Here is a 23,259-nt window from a genome sequence, read left to right as displayed (position 1 = left end):
ATTTCAGTATGCATTTTTTAGATGTTTTTTTTTTAGATTATATTTGAAAGTGTCTTAGAAGGTAAAGCTAACTTTAAGTTCGAAAGTATCCACTTCAATAGTGTCTTTTGTTAGACTTGAACAACTAAAGCTCCTGTGAGTCTTGAGAAAAACCTGAAAAAAAGTAAAGATTGAAGGGTTGAAGATACATGTTTGTATGAGTTCCAATTACGTCTGAGGTGAAAAGGCTCTATTGGGACAAACTACTGAACCCCCAAAATGGTTTCCCTTTGCATTGTTAAACTGTTTAAAAACAAAATAATCTAATTGCTTTTTTGAACAATATTTTTTTCTGCTGCACATTAGAGTCCACAGTCCTTTAACTCTACAGCAGAAGAGTGACTTTGCACAGCTTCATTCATAAGTTGAACTGGAACGGCTGTAGTGATATGTTAGTGGATAGACATCTAATATACAACCATCACACAGAACCTTAAAAACTGAATACTTTAGAGCCAATCAAATCATTAAAGTATGTTTTAAAAAAAACTTTTTTTAATATGGCAACCTATGGTATTTTGGGGTAAACACACTGCCTCTTTATTTCATTTAGTTTTGAAAGTTAATGACATTTTAAACACATTTGACATTGGGTTCATCATTAACACAAAGGAATTATTTTAAAATGTAATCTGTTAAACAATTTTAGAATGTGTAATAAAAAATTTACTTTACTCATGTGACCTCCAAAGACAGTTGCATATTTTGCAAACAATAAAGATTTTAAGTAGGATAGAAAAAGTATCCTAAAGGAAGTCACAGTGTAAACAAAGATGTGTGGCTCGACTGCCTGTTTCAAGTGTAACACTTCTCATCTCAGATTACGACTTTAAAGAGTAAAATCTATAATTTCAAGATTGATGACATACATTACACAGATATTAGTGACTGTAATGAACCAGATACACTTCTATTTATCTGAGTGTAGTGTTGCCAAATAAGTGTTGTTACTACTTATAAGGCTGTTTAATAAAAAAAATAAAAAAACAGAAATGCTGCATAATGCTTTGCCTCATTCTTAAAGTGCAAAGCAAGTCATGTTTATATTTAGTTGCTGTTGAAATCACAACAATTATGAAATGTACCTTTTTATGTTGAATAAGCTGGTAATTATTTGATCACCTTGCAATCCCATTGTGCCTGCCTGAAATACATAACTGTGATTTTTAAGTTAACTTATTCTCTGTAAAAAAGCCAGATAAAAATAATAGGGCATTTATATTGAAACCTCCAGTGTAACTTTGTATATTTTATTATGTACACAACCTGCCTGACTTTTTATTTAGAGATACGAGACTTATGAGATGTTCTGATCAGATAACCTGCTTTTGTTCTTTCAAGAAATAGGTCATTACCTGATTGTAGGTGTGCACTGAATTGCCCCTTCCAGAGGTCATTAGACTCCAAATACAAAGGGGGCCAGTCTTCATCAGACTTATCTAGCAGGTGTTCAAAAGGAAGAATTATTTCAAAACAAAATCACACTGTTGATAGTGTGAAGATAAGACATGGGGATAATTTACTGTGTATTTAGAGTTAATCCACCCAGTGAAACCCCCCCTGTCCTCGTCTATTGGCTGCTGGTGGGGGGGTGGAGGTTGTGGCTCATAAACTATGAAGCCTTACTGGTGTGTTATCCCGGGGGCCGACATGTATATAAAAAGTGCTGCCAGGTGTGCTCACCTCAGTAGAACATTTGGTTGTTCAAGGATGTGGATGCTCTTCTTTGTGAGTGCCTTGTTGGGGGCGTTGGGGTCACAGGAAATGCCTTCTGGAGCATCTCAGCAGCTTCAGGCCCTTCATTGCCCACCCTGCGAGCAGATACACTGCTCCTCCCGGCGGGTGCTGAAGCTCCAGTGTAAAGGTGGTGTCACAACAGGTGTATGTGGCTGCTGCCCCGTCTGTGCCAGAGCAGAGGGAGAGACCTGTGGAGGAACATGGGACTATGTGGGCAAGTGTGATAAGGGACTGGTGTGTGTTTACCAGGACTCAGCAGCTGACAAACCAGACCCAGAGCGCATAGGCATCTGTAAAGCAGGTGAGATTATGGTTTATAACCTCAATTAGTAACCAGCAGGTCATGTGATGACCTTTTAATCATTCATTAATATAATATGCCACAGTGAGCCAAATTTAATTAATAACATTAATCACCCATTTCATTTCATTTATATGTAAAAAAAGATGCAGCAATCACAAAAAGGCAATAATATAAAACATGTTGTGATATAAATACTCCATTACAAGCAAACAAGTCCTGTAGTCAAAATGTTAATTAAGTAAAAGTACAGAAGTGTTATTGGTGAAATGCACTTGAAGTATAAAATATAAAGTACCAATCATGCAGTAGCATTTTTTTTTTTTATAATAATGTATAATTATTACAGATTCATTCAAATATAAGCTGCATTTTAATGTTGTAGCTGTTGGAGGGGGAGCTAGTTTTGATTATTTTATATACTGTATTACTGTATTATATATACTGTTTAACCTATAGCAATGCATTATTCTATCACACAAAAAAACTGATCATATGTTTTTTTTAAACTAATAACTATAGCCATGAAATAAATAAAAATAAAAAGAACAAGATTTTCCTATGAAAGTCAGTATCATTTAGTATCATTGTAGTGGGAACGGTGCCAATGTGGTATATCTTGTTTAAGAGCTGTGAAGACTGATAGTGTGGTCAAAGCTGCCTTTGATTCAAAGGTTTCTGCTAACAGTTAAGCCATAATTACACCTCTTATCTCCTCATGGTGAATAGAGTTGTCACCGTTATCGATATTGTATCAGACGTAGTACGAGATTACAGATGTTAATGTTTTGTTGCACAGGAAAAGATGTAAATATTAAATTTGATGCATCTAATATGCCTTGTGAATTGTTTCTTATTCCGTGTTTAAAATGTTTTGTGCAGTGATTGAATCGTTGGATCCAGAGAGCTGTCACCCAGAGTGCACCAGGGAATACTGTCAGGCCAACCCCTCGGAAATCTGCGCTGCCAAGTAACTAAAAAAAGAATACATTTTTTTCCTTTAATATCTTCTTGTGCTGCATTTCTAACAGAAATCTCAATGTCCTGCTCTGTAGGTCTGTCTCTCTGGAGCAGATAGAATGTCAGGGCTCCTGCCAACACACCTCCTGTTCAAGCTGTCTGCTGCTGAAACTGCCATCATGCCCTCAGACCTGCACCCCGTCTGATTCCTCCTGTCTACACCACTTTGGGAAGTGTGTGCACAATCACCTGACAGCCACTCATAATACTATATGCCACAACAACCTACAGGTAGGTGGGAGAAAAGCACAAGAAAGCTATGTTAATAACCTGTATTTCTTCATTATGCTGTACTGCCTTAAAGCACTTCAATCATTAATCTAACACTCTGTTTCTTTCTTCTTTTTTAACTCTGTAGAGTCATCCTGATGGGCATTTTCTGTGTTTGGTCCCAGCCTGTTCAAACGCAACAAAGTAACTACCTTTTGTAAAGAGAGGAAATCTTCACGAGTTCATGTAGCAAAGTGCAAAAAGGCAGCTATCTATAAACTTTGTGTATAACTTCAACTTTTTTTTTCCAACAATCTTATTTTGTATGCAATGTAAACATGAATATAAACATGTAAAACACAATTTATTATTAAAGCATGAGGAATAAAAATCTGTACTTTCTTTGGTTTTATTGATCTAGTGGGAACATTGGCTGTGTTTTACCCTTGATGACTGGATTGACAGTTTACAGTATACCACTTGTTATTAGGGAGCTTGTGTGATACATTTTAGCATTTGTTTTTACATAGTGTATTGTATGTTTTGTGTATCTTATGTTTAAGCCTGTGTGTGCTCTATGTTTTTACCTTCCTGCAAGACACATTTCCCCTCATGGACAAAAAGTTACGTTTAATAAGATTCAAGTCATCAGTACACAAATCCAACTGCTTTGAAAAGTTCTCTATTGAAAATGATCAAACTCCATGTATTTGGTCTCAACTAATCCCAAAATGCAAAAGTGTAAGATACAGTTTTGAAGCATGTCTCTAGAGATGGCCCTATCCGTTTGTCACTTTGGTACACCCAGAAATATCTCAACAACTTGGATGGATTGCCATGAAACTCAAATGAGACATTCACGCCCCCCTTAGAATAAATCTTCTGAGTTTTCATGTAGCACCACCATCAGCTCACAACATTGTGTCCAATACTATGGTTCATGACCAAATTCTTGCAAAACTAACGACATTCCCATCAGCCTCAGCTGTACTTAATGTTAACTACTAATCAGCAAATGTTAGCATGCTAACATGCTAAACTAAGTTGATTGAGTAAGGTAACCATTATACCTGCTTAACATCATCACAGCCATTCACAACATTATTGTGAATGTTGAACCATGAATGAGTGAACCAGTTTGGAGACCTGCATTGGAATAAGTAGAAACAATCCTAACCGGGCAGAGAAACGAAGTGGAATCATTCAGGTACAGCAATGTAGTAAATGTAACCATCATATCAGTCTAGCACTGATCGAATTGTTCCCATTTTGGAGAAGAGAAGCGTCTCGAGTCCCCTCTGTCGTTGCTGCCCCCGACAGTTGATGGTTATTGAATAACAGACTGTTTATGAGGCAGCAATAATGAAGCTTGTACAGAAAGGGAATAAAGTGTCGACCAACAATGGGCAGTTTGTTCTGTGTCCTTCAAATGTGAGTTGTTTCTGAAGAGGAGAAGCAGTTCATCTGAAACATTTCACAATAAGGAATCTGCTTTTATACCAAAACAAAGGCCTGCTTTTTCTTTCATCTTCTTTTAACTTTTAACAGTCAGTTGCATCACTAAATTACTGTGATATCTAAATAATACTGTATCTGGTGTTTAATCAGACAGGAGTGTGCAGCTCACTGTCCTGTGTCTGTAATATTAGACAAATAATTATGCTTAAATGAATGAAATAATTGTTAAATACAAGGTACTCTTAATTGTTTACAAATCTGGCTATAATAGACCTACCAGAAAAAATAGATATAATATTTAACGCTAAAACATCACAGACTTTCCTGTTTCCAGGACAGGATCTGTCACCAAAGCAGGCCGCCTCTGTTATCAATCCCATATAGACGTCACTTTTTCTTTTGTACTGATAAAAACAACGGATAACAAAGGGCCGTCTGCGTGCCAGCAGTAATAAATGTGCCCCTGTCAGAGGAAACCCATGTTAAAGTTTGAATACAACACAAAACAACAGAAAAGTACAACAGACTACTATGAAGGAGTGACCTTCAATAAATTTTGATGTACGGGATGCAGCTGCAGAGCTTTCTCTGAGACATGAGTAATCTCTCAGAATATTGTGTAATATGCATTTTAAGTCAACCACTACCACTTTGAAGATTTTTTAAATGAACTTTGTAAGAAACTAATTTCACTCAAACAACTTAAAAAGTATTGTTTTATTGGTGTCAAAAATTGTAACAAATTCATTCAATCAGAAGGTGTTGCCTAAGCGAATATACAGTTTATTAAAAGCATATCTGAAATTATTATAAATGAGGTTATCATTAGCCTTTTTGTGATCCAAATGCATGTATTTATAACCTCATATTTTTCCTTTATTAAACCTTACCATTATATTCAATACCTTAAAGTTACACTTAAATAATGGGTTATAAAAAGGTCCTACCCATAACTGAGTCGCACAAAATCATAACATTACAAAGTAAGAATTTAAACTGCGACACATTGTCATTAGTGCCTGATCAACAGATCAGGAGTCACTGGCGCTAATGAGTCAATGCGATCAGTTAATGTGCTAATATGTCTCAGAACTTAAGACCTAACAAAAAAAAAAAAAAAAAAAAAGACAACTTAATGCTTGACCCTTTGCTGTACACTTATTTCAACAACATGATGTTTTTTACTTTTAACCCTTTGGTTAGTAGGACTGTGTTCTCTCAGGACTAAACCCACATCAGATATTATCGGGGACAAAACAGTGTTTAATAAACCAAAGAAATTACAGATGAAAAATTGCATAACAATTTCAAAATGCAGCATTGTCTTATTACCCATTTCATTTGTACAAATACAGAACACTTGTAGAGAGAAAAACAGTATAAAAGGTGCATCAAACTTTATCTTTGCCAAGCCTCCAGTCAGTCTGTGATCAGGAAGGCACGGGGGATAACAAACATCCAGGCCGTCTCTTCTGTTGTCTTGTCACCTGAACAGTCTGTTCCAAAAGGATACGAAGGTGTTGGAGTTAAAGGCACCGATGAATATGAGCAGCAGAAGGTAGAGACTCATCATGATGGCAAAATGGTGCCTGAGGAGCCAGGATGTGCTGCGGGAACGTCTGAAGAAGAAAAGAAAAATGACCACTTGTTTTAGCCTGGTTGACACCAGGTAACTGAGAGTGGGTCTGGGGAAGCTTCAATCACAGCCCATTTCCAAAGGGGCGTCACCAACGGACGCCGCTCAAATGCCTCTGGGTGCAACTGGATAGGAGATGACGCTTCAACGTTGCTGTGCTATCGTCATCGTGTAAAGCCCGCCTCAATGGTTGTGATTGGTGCCTCGATTTGAAAAAATTGGATATGGGCTTGAATGGGCTCTTGGCCAGACGGAATTGCAGAGCACATCTCAAATTTGCCGGAAGTTCGTCAGGGTTTTCCCAGGCTACTTTTGGCTCATGTACTTATTTTTTATTTTGTTTCCAGAAACAAAAGAGGCCTATATTGTACTATGGTTGTAGTTCCTATATTCTAAAATAAAAAAAACAAGTGCCTGGCAGCACTAGCATGTTTTTCAACTCATAATGAAATGTGTTACACAAAAAAACATGTTTTGTGTATGTGGCTTATAAATACTTTACCAGCATTTACATCCTTTACCCACAAGTGACTCTTACCTGGACAGGTGCCTCCTCTGAGAGTAAACAAGCAGGTACTTGACTCGCAAAAGCTGATTGTTGGTGACTACAAAGTACTTCTCCGGTACGTCCCCTCCTTCGCTGTTCTTTGCTCTTGAGCGCTGACGGTCAATGGTTTCAGAATCTGAAATGGGAAACGAGTTTTAACATAAAGCGATCAAAAAATCCGCGTTGCAGGACTTTAAATGTGTTTTATTCTGCGAGTCACACGGTTTACACACCTTTTTTCTTCACCTGGCACTTCACATCTGGGTGATCAATGACTTCGCACAAGGCAACACAGCTGAGCAGTGGACCCAGGAGACTCTCTCGCCAGCCGCTGCTGTGGGGACTGTAGAGGACAGCCATGCTGAGGTCACTGGTGAGGTAGGTCCCCTCTCCAAACACTGAGTTCTGCACAAAACATGCAGAAAAGAAACCAGATTGACTGAGCTTTTGGGTTAGCAAACAACAGATATCTCAACAGCTCCGTGAAGTCTTATGGCCGATTTATGCTTTTGCGTTAAATCAACGTCGTGGTACGTACGTAGGTATGTGGAGATATCGACCCTACGCCGGACCCTAACGCCGTAGCCTGACGTACATCTCTCAAAAAATGTAACTACATATCGTGGCGTAGGACGTCACTTGGCTGTGACTTGGTAGCATTGCATTTCCCCCCTACTCATTTCCTGGTCCTTCTTCTCCATAAACAACATGAAATTGACTAGAGGGATAACTTTTCCTGCAATAGATTTCTGACTGTGGTCAGAAAGCACAGAGGAGACACATTTTGTTTCTCTCACTATCCCTCTAGTCAGGACTTGCTCCAAACATTTACACTGTTATTTACTATAACAGTGTAAATGTGCTGTCCCCTCAAAATAACTCAACACACAGCCATTAATGCCTAAACCGCTGGCAACAAAAGTGAGTACACCCCTATGTTAAATTCCCATATAGGCAGGCAGATTTTTATTTTTAAAGGCCAGTTATTTCATGGATCCAGGATACTATGCATCTTGATAAAGTTCTCTTGGCCTTTGGAATTAAAATAACCCCACATCATCACATACCCTTCACCATACCTAGAGATTGGCATGGTTTTATGTCGGTTAGCCTAATAGCTGGTTTGATTTGCATTGAGAGATGATTTTATGGAAAGTACCCCATGCCAATCTCTAGGTATGGTGAAGGGTATGTGATGATGTGGGGCTATTTTATGTCCATAGGCCAAGGGAACTTTATCAGGATGCATAGTATCCTGAATCCATGAAATAACTTTTAAAATTGTATTCATTTTAAAAATAAAAATCTGCCCGCCTCTATGGGAATTTAACATAGGGATGTACTTTTGTTGCCAGCGGTTTAGACATTAATGGCTGTGTGTTGAGTTATTCTGAGGGGACAGCACATTTACACTGTTATACAAGCTGTACACTTAATACTTTACATTGCAACAAAGTGTAATTTTTCAGTGTTATCCCATTAAAAGATATAATGAAATATTTACTAAAATGTGAGGAGTGTACTCACTTTTGTGAGATACTGTACGTACATACATACTGCACATACATACATACATATTCCACAATAATAAAACCGCCATTTTGTGCCACAGAAGAGATGAAGCAGTGATGACTGCACTAACCTTATTGAGGTGACAATGCAGCCCATTGTGAATGATTGAGTGGAAGTTTTCCAGGCGGCTCCCGTGGAATGCATAGAAGATGTCTCTACCTTCCCTCATCTTCTCAAACCTGGCGTTCATCTGATCACAGTACTCCAGCGCAAACAGGAAGTCTGGCACAGGTGCAGAAATCCCTTCATTTTCCGTCAGGTTACAAAGTTTGGCATACTGGAAGAGAACAAAGAAACATGCTGTAAACGACAAAAGCAAGTAGTAAAATACATTTCTGTATTTATACTTGTATTGATGTACCTCATCTTTCTGTAATGTCTTCACAGCAAAGCTCTTTGAAGAGAGAATCCAGTGTGTGAGAGCCAGATGATGATCTCCCTCTCTGGGTCGTAGTCTCACCAGCTCTCTCACACCAGGCAAAGAATGCACATCTGCCAACTTGAGAAGAAAACTAACTTTTACTGCTCATACAGCGGTAGCCACACCTGTCCACAGTAGGTCTCATCTTCCCTTTCACTGTAGGGGAAGCTGTATAGTCTTTGAATGTGTCTCTCTCAAACTGACTGTCATATCTGAATTAATGTCATCACAAATGTATGTCCACGTAAGTGTTACTATATTATGACCATGCCCACAGAAACCAAGATACAAATCTGTAACATACAGCATATGTATACTGCCAATCAATGTTCTAAACACCTTTAGTGTTGGCATTTTTTGACAAAAATGTTGGGGACATGCTCATTGCAAATAGCCTAAAATCATAAAAAATACTGTAAAGTGGATATAAGAAGATTCAACCTTTCCTTTCTAAGAGTAATATTAACTTACTTTTGATGAGTCACCTCAGTGACTTAAGGTGGCCCACCAATTACATAGTTCTATGTTTTTAAGCACCTTCAAAGATGAAAAGATCTCAAATCTTTGGTCCTAATCTGTGTTTCACTAAAGCGTGTGTTGAGTTTTGTTTTAACACAGTTTATTGTTCCTATGTTTCTCGCCAATTATATATTTCTTATATCTTTTAAACATTTGCAAAGCCAAATGTTTTTTTTATCTGCATCATCTTGCAGTTTTGTTCTCACCTTTTTTTTACTGACAAACTGCTGCCTCTAACAGCACATCACTGCCACCAAGTGTACGTGTATAATGCCACCACCATTACTCATGGTGTGCATGGGCATTCTTTCTTAACAAAAGTAAAAAGTCATGTTTTTCTCAATTACTTGCTGCCTTTATTGCTTACTTATTATATTGAATATTAAGGTACTTCAAATTATGTCTGTGCTTGATATTTGCTACAATATAGGGTGTTTAAAAAGTGTTTGACTGTCAACTATGTGTGTGTGTGTGTGTGTGTGTGTGTGTGTGTGTGTGTGTGTGTGTGTGTGTGTGTATGTATGTATATATATATATATATATATATATATATATATATATATATATATATATATATATATATATATATATATATATATATACACACATATACATACATACATATATCAGTATATCACAAAAGTGAGTACACCCCTCACATTTTAGTGAGGGGTGTACTCACTAAAATGTTAATGAGTACATTGTGTTGTCCCATCTTTTAATGGGACAACATTACACTTTGCTACAATGTAAAGTATTAAGTGTACAGCTTGTATAACAGTAAATGTGTAAATGTGCTGTCCCCTCAAAATAACTCAACACACAGCCATTAATGTCTAAACCGCTGGCAACAAAAGTGTATAATTATAATATATAGGATGTTTAAAAAGTGTTTAACTGTCAACTGTGTGTGTATGTATGTATGTATGTATGTATATATATATATATATATATATATATATATATATATATATATATATATATATATATATATATCTCACCAGCTCCTCAAAGTCCTTATTGTCACCACTTATGTATCTAGGGGGAAAGGGTCTGAGCAAAGAGTCCCTCTTGTAGTTCTGTGCAGCGGCAACAAACAGGCTGCAGCGGAGGTCTGCTGCTACTGGGTCTCTGTGCAGACAGGAGCACACCAGTTCTCGGACTGCCTCAGGTGGGAGCGGTGGCTGCATTCCCAGCACTGCAAACAGAGGTGATAAGATAGCACACAAGGGAGCAAAGTCAAAAAATAAGTTCCTCATGACAAACGTATGGGAGTGCTAACGGAAATTAAACACTGTTATGTTGTGCCAAAATGTGTACTCCTATCCAGATCAGTTTGTTCCTGTTTGATTGTCTCCATCACAATTCCCAGACACCAAATAACTTACATGATTAATGAATTAAAATGACTAGTGCTAATTCTGCTCTAACATCATCATAGTTTAAAATGTAAGGAGGGGGACCTATATTTTGGCTGTATGAACTGTCACTTTATCTTTATATTCTTTCACTTATAAATTGTTTACACCTCTGTGTGTGTGTGTGTGTGTGTGTATATATATGTATGTATATATATAGGCCTGAGATTTCCATTGCCAACGAATGCTTTTGTTATTGTTGTGCTTATGACCAGACCAATAAAAGAATCTTGGACTTGAAGTCTTCTCCCTCCTCATCTTCTCTTTGAAGGGAAGGCATTTTCTGACAATAATACATTAGGCATTACACCTAGCTTGTTTTGTACTAGTGAACCATAAACTGTATACAAAACTACTGAAGCTGTTCATAAGAGACCCAACAGGTTAAAATTAGCTAATCTACTAATTTAGCAATTCAACACTTGACAGTCAAATTAAGCACAATGTTACTGCTGTGTTAGGTAGCTAGGTAAGCAAGTAATGTTGTCCCTTTACTAGCATAGGAAAGTAGGAAGCTACATTAGCTTACGTTAGCTAAGCTACAACAAGTGAAGAGATGATCATATATCGCTATCTGACACCGGGTAACGTTACTGATGATGTAAAAAACACACGTTAGGAATACATCCCTGTGGCACACAGACCTTTTTTACATGACAGACACTTGTTGTATATTATTTTTTGCCCTTACCTTCAGTCGTGCTCAACTCATAGCACTACAGCAAGAGCTAATGCTAGCTGAACGAACTGCTGCGTTCAAGCCAGTGCTGTAGAAATAGTGTAGAATTATGCGATTTCCGCGCATGGACGAAACGTGGCAGATAGCGAATAGAGGGCCGTGTCGGTAAATTAATATAGCGGAAAAGCACACAGCTAACTTAGGTAATAATAACGTCAATACATGTCTTGTTTGCGTTTTTCATATTCGTTCTATTATGTGCCAGAAGCACCAATAACGTACACATTTACGAAGAAACCTGAATGCAGCATTCCACATAAGCTACTCGCTACTGGATGTCCAGAGAGCTTTTTAAGTTTCACAGCAGAAAAAATATATATATATTTTTTTCCCCTGCCGCAATAGCTTCTCAGAGCCATGGACAGACTTTGTCAGATACAGGGGCGTCAAAAGCAGAAACAAAAAGGGTTTGGTAGATTGTAAAAGAAGCAAAGCAAGCAAGCACCTTTCACAGACACCAGAGAGAGAGTGCTTCATAGGCAAAGAAATAAAATCTAATAGGGCCTACTGTCAAAACATAAATAAAAAGATTAAACACCATGAGACACCATAGAAGGAGAACAGCCTAAACCTAAATGCCTGTCCAAACAGCTGGCTTCTTAGCTGCTTTTTAAAAGATTCCACAGAGAGAAAGCAGGCACAAACAAGCATGAACTTATCTTGCTTTCTTATGTTTTTGAAGAAAAATCAGTATCATTAGACACATACTTACACAGGTTTTGTAGTTATGGGGTAGATACAGGCAGTGTGTGTCTGTTTAATTTTACCGCTTAAAATAGGTCTACCACTTTTTGCATCCAAGACTAAAAGGTCAACTTGTGACTAAAACAGGGCATGCTATAGCCTACATTCTACTTTTACAGTTCAGCGCTGACACATTACCTGAAGACTATTTTGATGCTGACATAAGGTCTGATTTTAAAAATCTTTTGTGTTGAGTAAAATCTAACCTTTTACAGCCTACAATCCATCATCCCAAAGCTTACCTTGACACTGACTCCTAGTCCTACCAAGATAAACCAATCTTATTTGTCATGAACCTTGCACAGACAAATCAGCTGAGATCTTCCAGCAACTTAATTACAAAATGTGATCTTAGAATTAGAATAAACTTGCTTATGCTTGAGTTAGAAAAACATGTGCATGCTTTAATTTCCAGCAAGACAGACAACTATTTTCTCATTCTTGCCATCTGGATCTGGATCTTGAGCTCATTCAGAATTATTATGTTACAGTCCTAACAAAGAAAAAGTAAATTAATCTAAAATATTAAGTAAAATAAAATATACTGTTGCTTGTCTATACATTTTTTGCCATATGAATCCTCTCTGCTTCTCATATCATTAGCAGTCTGCTGACCATTCCAAACTAAACATGCATGGAAATGAACAAACTTTCAGAAGATGTAAGACCTACCCTCAGGAAATATTGTACCCCTTTTTGTGTGAAGCATAAATGGTTTATAAATTGTTCATAAATAATTTACTAATACTTTTATAAATTATGTTAGCATTTTTAAGAGCAACTTTTGGGTTGCCAGGTTGTGAGTTTCTCACTTTTTTATAAGTCAAAGGAGAGAGATTTTTCACAACCTGGCAACCCCAAAGTTGATCTCAATAATGGTTTATTACTGATCTATAAAGTATTGGTAAATAATGTATCATCTGATAATAAAGGCATGAGTTACAATTCATAAACCCTTTAAGGGTTATAATATGATAATAAAATAATCTATTGAAATAATTTAGAATGTTAGAACGTGGTAATGCAAACTTTTGTTCTTCACTGCCTTTCACTAAACCATGAGCACTAAACATTATCCCCTTGCACTTACATCTTTACAAATTTTGTATTTATTTAGTTGTTTTACCTTTTTTTATTTAATATTGTTATCCAGTTTATTTGTAGCCTATTTTAATGTTTTATGCTGTCTTTTCTATTTGTTATATTTTATGCTTTACTTACAGTTCTTTGAGTTGTTTCTTTAGGCTAGCCTATATGAAATGTGCGACACAAATAGCTGCTACTTCGTTGCCATGTTATTTGGACTGAAAAATGTAACTCTAAAGGTTGTATCCCCTAGCTGTGATATTATTATCCCTCAGATTAGCACTGCCATAGGATACACCTTTTTCATTTCCGCTGTGATAGTAGTATATTTAATAATGTGCTAACAGGCAGCCAATCAGATCAGATCAGATCGTGTAATGCCTTGACTGATTTTCAGCACTGTGGACAGCATCAGGCAGGGGCGGGGCTTGTTGAAATATTCCGTTCCGATGTGCGTAAAGAAAAGACCTTACGTCACGTGACCGCCTTTTACTCCCAAACCCATCATTTGAGAATAACGTAACATATTTCTGTCTGAGCAGCGCCAGATCTGGCCGTTTCCTCCAATGTGTTTGAATGCAGATTAATCCAGGATGCTATTTAAACAAACGGAGGGATTCTAGCGACATTCTCGGACTAAACTGGAGGTAAGGCGTTTTAATCACTTACATGTATTAGCCTACAGGAGGAGGGAAATTAATCTATTACAATAAATGGAATTCTAGCTTCAGTAAAACCTGTAAAACCTGTATCCTGTGTGGTTTATTGTGAGGAGTTTGAGCTTGACCTGCTCAGCGTCCGAATGATGAGGAAGCACCGATGCACTGTGTCGCACAGGCTGAAGGACGCTTCTCCATCGTTTATGATCACGATGCACTGTGCCTTAGCCAACTGCATCATCACTGCCCTCCGCCCAAAACAAATACACATAGAAGACAGTTTTAGCATCACTGCATAAAAACCAACCGGGTTCAGTCTGTTATTCATAGCAGAGATTGCTTTATTTTGTGGCAGAAATTTGCCCTTCAGAGCTATCAGGCTATTCCACATCCACCATCAAATGCATTGAAACGTGGCTTAGAAACACAGTCAAATATAGCCTATTGGGAGGTTTAAGAGCTAAACAAATATCGTTATCAGATGAAGTCCAATCTGTTAACTATGTAGGCCTGTAACGCCTTTTTGCACCCATGGGTTATGAATATGCTACATTAGGAATCGCGACAAGGCCACACAGTTTCCAACCGCGCGGATTACACAGCTGTAATACTGAATGTGGCCAAAAATCATGTTCGTCTCTGGTGATTTAATGAATGATGCAGCAATAGGGTTGGGTGCCCTGAAAGGGCTAGGCACCACCTCTAATAAAATCATGTTGGGATTTAAACTTAAGTAGTTTATTCCAATGAAGTGTGTGCATGCACAGGAAGGGCTATGGAGGTCTTTGGCCCTGTTGCCTAAAGAGAGCAGTGTGAGCGAGTGATCATGCCCTTAATAAAACAGCTCTGTTCTTTCTCTGCAGTTTGGTTTTGAAGGCAGCTGAGATTGAAGTCTGTGTGCCTGCTTTTTGCAAGTGGAGGAAAATACTGAACGGTCATCATGGCAGGTAAGCTTTCTTAACTACATTGTGTGCATGTGATTTTAGAGTCCAAGCACAAATACAAATTGTAATCCTTCATGCAGCTGTCTTGATTTCTTTATGTATTTGGTGTGTGGGCACGGCAGCTACGTTGAACTGTTTCTTTGTGTCCTAGAAAACAACTTCCCTCCCCTGCCTCGATTCATCCCTCTCAAGCCATGTTTTTACCAAGACTTCAATGAGATCCCAGACCAGCATCGCACAATGTGCAAGAAGATCTACTACCTATGGATCTGTGAGTGTACATGCAGTAAAAGTTTGTGTATCAACTGTTGGCGTGCAGTACAGTTTTACATCCAGGTCTATTTTAACATTTTTGTTCAAGGTATAAGGTATAAGCTGTGAACTTGTCCACCGCTTCTGTGCTTTCATACTAGTCACGTTGTTTTACCCAAAACATCATGAGACCAGATTGACTGGTCTCACTGTCACTGGCATAAAGCCAGTTAATACATTTTCAGTGTTTTGTGTGCATTTTTATGCATGGATTGACATATTGTGTCTATGTTTGTTTGACACGTTTGCTATTTGCTCTTTGTTTTGAGAAACAAAATCTTTACAAATTTAAAACATGAGATCCGGTTGATTTTTAACAACAACACTAGCTAATTTAATGTGAGGATTTGCTGCTTTTCTTTGTTGCAAATCATTGAAGATTGAATATCTTTGCATCTTGGTCGGAAAAAAAAGAAGCAAGCAATTTGAAGACATCTTGGGCTATGGGCAACTTGTCACATTTTTTTGTGGTTACATAGACCAAAGGGCTAATCTATTAATGAAGAACACAATTGGCAGATTAATCAATTTAGAAACCAATTGTTAGTTGTAGCCCTTAGTGATAACAGTACATAATAGTAATGTGTCAAATTGTAATATTCACATGAGCATCATGGTATCTTTTTCATTATCACATAGGTTCTGCCATTTGAAAACAAGAATGTAAGTCTGGTTAATAAGTCTTAGTCTACACAAAATGTTTGGTACTTGTAGAGTAGGAACTGTGTGCTGTGTGTGCTACATTATAGCTAGAACTGAAAATCTGGTGTTGAGTAGTTGCTGAAAATCATAGTGATTCAATCCTGCTGAATTATGAGTAATGCAGCCTGTCGGGTATTCACTATAGAGGCTTTTGTTTTTAGTCTGCCATATTTTGGTCATCCTTGCTCCTTCTCTTTGATGTTGACAGTGAATAGTGCCACACTGGCTGTTAATCTGATTGGCTGTCTGGCGTGGATGTGTGGAGGTGGCGGGGTGACCAACTTCGGCATGGCCTTCCTGTGGCTCATCCTCTTCACCCCCTGCTCCTACGTGTGCTGGTTCAGGCCCATCTACAAGGCCTTCAAGTGAGCTGGTCCTACTCTGAGCTTACTCAACATTTTTTACCTGCTGTTCAGCTGGATCACATTATTTCTGACGTATTATTCTCTCTATGCAGGACCGACAGCTCTTTCAACTTTATGGCTTTCTTCTTCGTCTTCATGGCCCAGGTGGTGATCAGTATTATCCAGAGTGTTGGCATTCCAGGCTGGGGAGTGTGGTAAGAGCTTTGACAAACACAGATATCTAATATGTTTGACATGAAGCATAAATACAGATGGGTGACAAATTGTTAATTTAAAAAAGTGCCCCCTGACAGAGGTTGTGGGATAAGCACCACATGTCCTCAAATCCATATGGGGCTTTTGTATATTCATTTTATCTTATAAATATTAATGTTTGTTTATAAACTGGTCCCTGGCCTCTTGTCATTTTGCAAAAGTGTCTCTCAGGCAAAGCATGTTGAGTATCTCTATCACATCTAAGGAATAGCAGGCTTGGACCCAAAAGTGCAGAGTGTGGAGGCGCGGAAGCAGTGAGCAGTTTTAGAAGGTTTATTTAAATGAAAAGGCTTACAATGAAAGGTGTCCTGAGGCAGGTAAAAAGGGAAGTCTAACAAAAATCCAAAAACCACTTGAAAAAACTTAAGACTAAGCAAACAAAACCACAAGGCCAAAGAGACGCAGGGTATGCCAACAGGAGAAACAACGATGAACCAACAACAGACACAGAAAGCAAAACTAAATACACAAGGTAATAAGGGTAGTAAAGAGGGACAGGTGATATGAGGATCAGGAACAGGTGAACCACATCAGGACGGGGCAGACAATCACAAAGGTGAGAAAACATGACACAGGTGAAACGGAGAGACTACAAAATAAAACAGGAAACTGAAGCATGAAAACATACACATGGATAGAACAAGGAAAAACAGAGAGCACAGAAAGAGCACGGGTAACACACAACAACAGGGAAACATTAACACACAGGGAATGAATAGACAACATAAATAAACATATACAGGAAACTAAATGACATGATAGTGGGAACAATACTACAAGGACTGATAACACAAAGACAAACTGACAAGGGTGAGACAAGCAGGTAAGGACTACAGAGACACATGAGGCAATAAACAACAAGGAAACAGGGAATTAATACTTAAATAAACAGTGGCCCGCCTCAGACAGTATACCTACATTTGTTTACATTTTTGGCAAATTGGGACCATTTAAAAGTATGCTGAATTAGCTACTAGCAATCCCTGTTTGCAATGTGCCCATGGATGTACAGACCACTATCACATAACTTTGATACATTTTTCTGTCTCTGTCATCTATTGTCTTTATTCTGTGATTTCTAAGCAGGTTTTTTTTTTTCTTTTGATGGAGAGATAATGCTGTCCTCAAAAACAGTTCACACTGAATCTAAAACAAAATGTCTATCATATCTGTTATGACACTGAGTAGGAATGCAAGTTTTGGCGCTAAGGGTTTGAAAGTAACTTAATTGTACTGGCATGAACCTGTCTCTTTCACATCATGCAATATCTTTGTGTTATATCTCTGCCTCTGCTCCCCCCCAATGAACTCTCCCACGCCGCCCTGGGGAGGCACAGTTTAAAAAACTTTTAATAATTACACATATTTTCAAACTATTTTGTATTGTCATTGGTCATGTGAGATGTTACTAACTCTTTTGTTGTTCCCATCAGTGGCTGGCTAGCTACCATCAGTTTCTTCAGCACCAACATTGGCTCAGCTGTGGTCATGCTGATTCCCACCATCATGTTTACTGCGGTGGCTGTACTGTCCTTCACCGCCCTCGCAAAGGTGACCTTTACATTTCTTCTCTTCTTTAAGTAAAAGAAACTCTGAACTGTTTTAGCTTCTTCTCCAGAAGTAGAAATTAGCATTTTGTGGGCTTCATTTGGTAAAAAGGCTCTTTAAAGTTGAACTGAAATTCTTGTGTAAGAAATTATAAACTATTAAGATACTGCTATTATTATTATATTATTATACTACTATTTTGCATTATTTTCCATTTCTGAAAAGAGGATAAGACGGTGTTTTTGACATTTGTGGAGACAACTCCAGCTTTAGTCTCAGCTTCAAGCCTCTGGGTGGGCGTTTCACCTGGCAGTGGTTGGTTGACTGACATTTTAGGTCTAGTGTTGCTAGGAGACACTGTATGTAGTACGGCATAACCTTGTAGCCTACATACCCTGATACATGTTGTTGGTTATGGACTCATCAAGCTGTTAAGTTTGTATTCCACCAGAAAAGTGGAAGCTAGCAAACTAGGCTACGTAACTTCGACAGAGAAAGTAAAAGCTAATTAACCTAGCTTTCTAATGTTAGCACTGATTCCCTTCAAGTGGAAATTACTTTTTGTTTTTGTTATTTCAGCAACTGCTGAATCACTGCCACCTCCCACACACTCAGTGTTGTGCCACATTATACAAAGAAGGGGGGGTCGAGCTAGCATTAGCTGTATTTCTCTTTCATTAGTCCAACTGCAGTGATGGCAAATCAGTCTAAAATAACAGCAAGAAGTAGGCTAACCCTAGCACTTGTTATGTTAACCAGGGATTCGTATCCAAGTCGACTAGCAAACGATTTATCTGAGTTGGCACTAATGTGGAAGTGACTGGAAACCAAACCAATATTGACGCCTCACATCAGCCAAACATCATTGTTCAGTGTAATTAAACCTACATTTAATTGATATGATGTTATTTTGTCAGTGCACAGTATTTTAATCCTCACACAACCAACACTATAATCATATAACCTTATTGATGATGGGAACTTAAGTCATTGACATAGTATTCAGTCATATACAGTTTCTCGCCTTCCAAAAAAAAGACAATTTCAATTCCATTTTCAGGAAGTGACATTCATTTTTAAAGGACCAGTGTGTAATGTTTTTAGTTGTTCATTATCAAAATCTGTGTTGCCCGTTCACAAACTTGTCCTTTTTCATGAATATTTACCACCACCATCAATTCCACGTATTCCTATTGGCTTGAAATTTTACATTCGTGTTTGCATGAATTGGAGGAGACCAAGGGGGTAAACCTCTCCCCGGAACGCGTAGCTCCTATGGCGCCATTTTGATGCTACCAAGCCATCACCTCCCGTTAGCATTCCATTGACTCCCATTCATTTTGACGTCACTTTGGCAGCGAATAACTTTACATCTGAAGCGTTTAAAGACTTTATTTGTCCATTGTTTATTTCTAAAAAAACACGACAATGTATAAAAGGTTCCATTACCTTGTACCTCACGTTATGGCTCCGTAGCAGGCGTTTTTGTAAAAATAGGCTAATGATTGTGTCATAACCACGCGACTTACTGTCGCACAGTAGAGAAATTACCGTACAGTACAGGAGAAGCTCGCAGGCAGTTTCGACTCACATTAGCTGCTTAAGTTTAATTACTAATGTTAACTAGCATTTTAGTTAGCAATAATTAGCCTGTTCCTATGTTATCTCCTTACATATACATATGCTCTCCATCTCTGCAAGATTCGGAATGACTGAGATTTCTCTTGGCACAGCTACCAGAAGACTTACAACTTTCAGACAGGTTGCTCACGTAACATCTACGTCGTCTCTCTCAGTTGGAGGCTGCGCAGTAACGCTCAGCCATCACTGGAAAAGTGCTTCTGATATCCTTCACTGGTCTTCGTCCAGAGCAATGGGATCTGTTGGTCCAGTTTATATATGTCTATGGGGGAGACGCCATTGACATATATAAAATGGACGAATAGACCCCGTTGCTCTGGACGGAGACCAGTGAAGGCTATTAGAAGCACTTTTCTGGTGATCACTTGCTTTACTGCGCAGCCTCCAACTGACAGAGACAACGTAAATGTGACGTGAGCAACGTGTCTGAAAGTTGTAAGTCTTCTGGTAGCTGTGCCAAGAGAAATCTCAATCATTCCCAATCTTACAGAGACGGAGAGCGTAGGTATATGTAGGAGATAACATAAGCACAGGCTAATTATTGCTAACTAACATGCTAGTTAATATTAGTAATTAAACCAAAACAGCTAACGTTAGTCGAAACTGCTTGCGAGCTTCTCCTGTACTATACGGTAATTCCTCTACTGTGCGACAGTAAGTCACTTGGTTATGACACAATCGTTAGCTTATTTTTACAAAAACATCTGCTACGGAGCTATAACGTGAGGTACAAGGTAATGGAGCCTTTTATACATTGTCGTGTTTTTTAAGAAATAAACAATGGACAAATAGAGTCTTTAAACGTTTCAGATGTAAAGTTATTTGCAGTCAAGTGACGTAAAAAAAAAATGGCGGTCAGCGGAATGCTAACAGGAGATGATGGCCAGTTAGCAACAAAATGGCGCCATGATGGCTCGAGTTCTGAAGCGAAGCTTACCCCCTTGAGCTTACCCCCTTGGGAGATGCTCCATATTCATGCGCCATCTTGAAATACGTTAGCCGGTAAGGGACATACAGGATATACTACTCCGCCTTTCACGTTTTCACTGTCACATGATAAACTCACAGGTGCTGCTAATAGGTATCGTCGCTTCGCGGCCCCGGCAAGTTTGAAGAAGGAAACATGGAGGACCACACGTTTTCAAAATCCAAATTTCAGGAACAGGAGTATTTCCTCTTTGCCCTGAAAAAAAAAAAGGATATTTAAAAGAGCAAGAGACCGGCGTGAAGGCTACCGTAGTTGTAATACATACTTTGAACTGCGTGGCACGAGAGAGTTGATTGCGATATATGATCTCAACGTTAGATGGGAGAAATTCCCACACATTGGACCTTTAAAGTTTTTAACATAAAATTCCACCCAGTTAGGCTAAATTACGAAGAGAGTTGGTCAGATAAAAAGAAACATATTTGTAAAAACATATTTTATATAGTTATACAAGTTCTGTTCATGTGTAGAAGGTTAGCTAGCTAAATCTCAATCACTCACAGAGCTATAAGGCTGACTTAGTTCAAAATATTCCACCCTCCTCCCAATATAAACCAATCCACCAATAAGGATTATTATTTGAGTGCCTGATGGCCAATATATTTTCCTGATAGTTCATCATAATTCTTATATAATGCAAAAAACGTGACAGACTGCCCACACAGACATGATATCATCAGTGGCACAAAAAATTCATGCCATCTAGAGAACACTTATGAAGGGGGCACTATCACTGCATATAAAAACATAAAAATAAAAAGTTTATTTATTTTAATTATTTGAATTCAGTTTGACTTTAATACTGTAGATATTTTTTTCCTGAAAGAGAATAATAATGGTAAAAGGCCTTTTATATTACAACTTCTTTCACAGGTTCATAACTTATACCGTGGCAGTGGTGGCAGCATGGGTAAAGCCCAGGAGGAGTGGGCCAGTGGGGCCTGGAAGAACCCCCACGTCCAGGAGGCAGCTCAGCAGGCGGCCATGGGAGCTGCACAGGGAGCCATGCAGCAAAACCAGTACTCAGCAGCTCCCACCTACAACTACGACGACCCGATGTAGGGCAGATGAGGGTGCCAGGCTGCTGAGTGGGAGAGATAAAAAGGGATCAATTAAGAACACAAATCAGAATTAGGTGCCCTTCATTACAACTCTGTACAAGCTGAATTCAACCAGAACAATGTAGAGAAAAGTCATGTTTTTGGTGGAAGTGTACTTTTATTGAATTCTGACACACATGGGAGTTAATTATTTAAGTCGCTTCACATCTAAAATAACAGCCAGTTATTTAAAAAGCTTTTTTTTCTCTCTTAAACTGCTCAACTTTAGCTGGTCAATGTGTGTGTAGCTTTCGAACGGAGACACATAATATAGCTAAAATCCATCCTCTGAGCTTCATACTTTTATTCAGGTAGGTTCACCTGTGGTCAGCACAGTGACTTGTCTGCCTATGCCTGTGTCCCACTTTAAAACATCTTTTAATTACTGTTGTAATGTTGTTTTTTAAATGTAAAGTAGTAGCTATATTGTTAAGAGTTTTACTTTCATTAGCCTTAGGTCACCAAACGCTAAATAAATTTAAAAGTCTCAATAGAGGGATGGTTCGACATTTTGGAAAATATGATTATTTACTTTTCTGCTGAGAGTTGGATGAGAAGATAGATACCACTATCATGTCTGTACAGTTAATATGAAGCTACAGCTAGCAGCTGGTTAGCTTAGCATAAAAACTGGAAACAGGGAAATAGCTTGCCTTGCTCTTGTGCTAAGCTAAGCTAACCGGCTGCTGATGGTAGCTTTATATTTACTGTACAGACATAAGAGTGGTATCTATCTTCTCATCTAATTCTCAGCAAGAAAGCAGATGATGTCAAATGATTCCCACAAAGTTTAGGGTACAATTAAACCTTGAGTTATTTATTCTGGAACATATTATCCTTTTAGATACTGGCCAATCTCTTTCTTACTATCTTAACTTTGTTACTTTTTTTGTTGAAAAATACGAAGTTGAACTTGGCCAAAATCTCAACAATAGAATCAGCATTTCAAATTTTTAAAAATTGCAAATTTAACCGGAAGATGAATAAAAGGACCAAATACTTTGTCTCTGACATAATTTAAATCAGAAGACATTTTCTGGAAGTGATATCTACCACAAAATGTATTGAGCATGTCGTTTTTCCAACTCAAAAGCTTTTAAATCCCAGAGAAAATAATAATAATAATAATAATAATAATAATAATAATAATAATAATAATAATAATAATAATAATAATAATTCATGTTTTGGTGACCTGATTTTGTTTTTTTTCACTGATGTGAAGTAGCTCTGCGTCAGTGAACCTTTCAACATTTTTAACATTCTCAGGAAAGGTGTGATAGCGGGTTTTACATTTT

The 23,259-nt window shown here is 38.1% G+C and overlaps 3 protein-coding genes across 3 annotated transcripts in view; 1 reads left to right on the top strand and 2 right to left on the bottom strand.

The window, feature by feature from the left end:
- The window catches only part of atp8b4 (ATPase phospholipid transporting 8B4), a 38,488-nt gene extending 36,743 nt beyond the window's left edge, over window positions 1-1,745 (bottom strand). The window contains exons 1-2 of the mRNA XM_028584219.1: window positions 1,723-1,745; window positions 1,395-1,478 (exon numbers count right to left, since the gene is read on the bottom strand). The gene's annotated coding sequence lies outside the window, so the exon portion shown is untranslated. The remainder of the gene's footprint in view (window positions 1-1,394; window positions 1,479-1,722) is intronic.
- A 3,718-nt stretch (window positions 1,746-5,463) lies between these two features.
- parp16 (poly (ADP-ribose) polymerase family, member 16) lies at window positions 5,464-11,806 on the bottom strand. The gene is made up of 7 exons (XM_028585582.1): window positions 11,570-11,806; window positions 10,462-10,658; window positions 8,882-9,019; window positions 8,591-8,797; window positions 7,182-7,353; window positions 6,940-7,084; window positions 5,464-6,384 (listed from the first exon to the last, which is right to left on the bottom strand). Exons 2-7 carry the CDS (start codon window positions 10,648-10,650, stop codon window positions 6,249-6,251), a joined length of 987 nt encoding a protein of 328 aa, XP_028441383.1. The 5' UTR covers window positions 10,651-10,658; window positions 11,570-11,806; the 3' UTR covers window positions 5,464-6,248.
- Window positions 11,807-13,950: 2,144 nt separating this feature from the next.
- Window positions 13,951-23,062, top strand: scamp5a (secretory carrier membrane protein 5a). The gene is made up of 7 exons (XM_028586133.1): window positions 13,951-14,094; window positions 14,970-15,053; window positions 15,202-15,321; window positions 16,273-16,429; window positions 16,522-16,623; window positions 18,118-18,235; window positions 21,735-23,062. Exons 2-7 carry the CDS (start codon window positions 15,047-15,049, stop codon window positions 21,921-21,923), a joined length of 693 nt encoding a protein of 230 aa, XP_028441934.1. The 5' UTR covers window positions 13,951-14,094; window positions 14,970-15,046; the 3' UTR covers window positions 21,924-23,062.
- The last annotated feature ends 197 nt before the right edge of the window (window positions 23,063-23,259 follow it).

The sequence above is a fragment of the Perca flavescens genome, chromosome 8, assembly GCF_004354835.1.
Source record: "Perca flavescens isolate YP-PL-M2 chromosome 8, PFLA_1.0, whole genome shotgun sequence".
In the NCBI taxonomy this organism is placed as follows: Eukaryota; Metazoa; Chordata; class Actinopteri; order Perciformes; family Percidae; genus Perca; species Perca flavescens.
Note: the sequence above shows the minus strand (reverse complement) of the source record. Positions and strands in the feature narration are given on the sequence as shown.

Excerpts from the sequence above, each read along its gene's own strand:
- parp16 (XM_028585582.1), bottom strand. The coding sequence starts at position 10,650 with ATGCAGCCACCGCTCCCACCTGAGGCAGTCCGAGAACTGGTGTGCTCC. Across the intron at positions 7,085-7,181 it reads GTGCCAGGTGAAGAAAAAAG|ATTCTGAAACCATTGACCGT; the intron begins GTGTGTAAACCG and ends TTCCCATTTCAG. Across the intron at positions 6,385-6,939 it reads CAGAGGAGGCACCTGTCCAG|ACGTTCCCGCAGCACATCCT; the intron begins GTAAGAGTCACT and ends TTTCTTCTTCAG.
- scamp5a (XM_028586133.1), top strand. Across the intron at positions 16,430-16,521 it reads CCCATCTACAAGGCCTTCAA|GACCGACAGCTCTTTCAACT; the intron begins GTGAGCTGGTCC and ends CTCTCTATGCAG. Across the intron at positions 16,624-18,117 it reads ATTCCAGGCTGGGGAGTGTG|TGGCTGGCTAGCTACCATCA; the intron begins GTAAGAGCTTTG and ends TGTTCCCATCAG.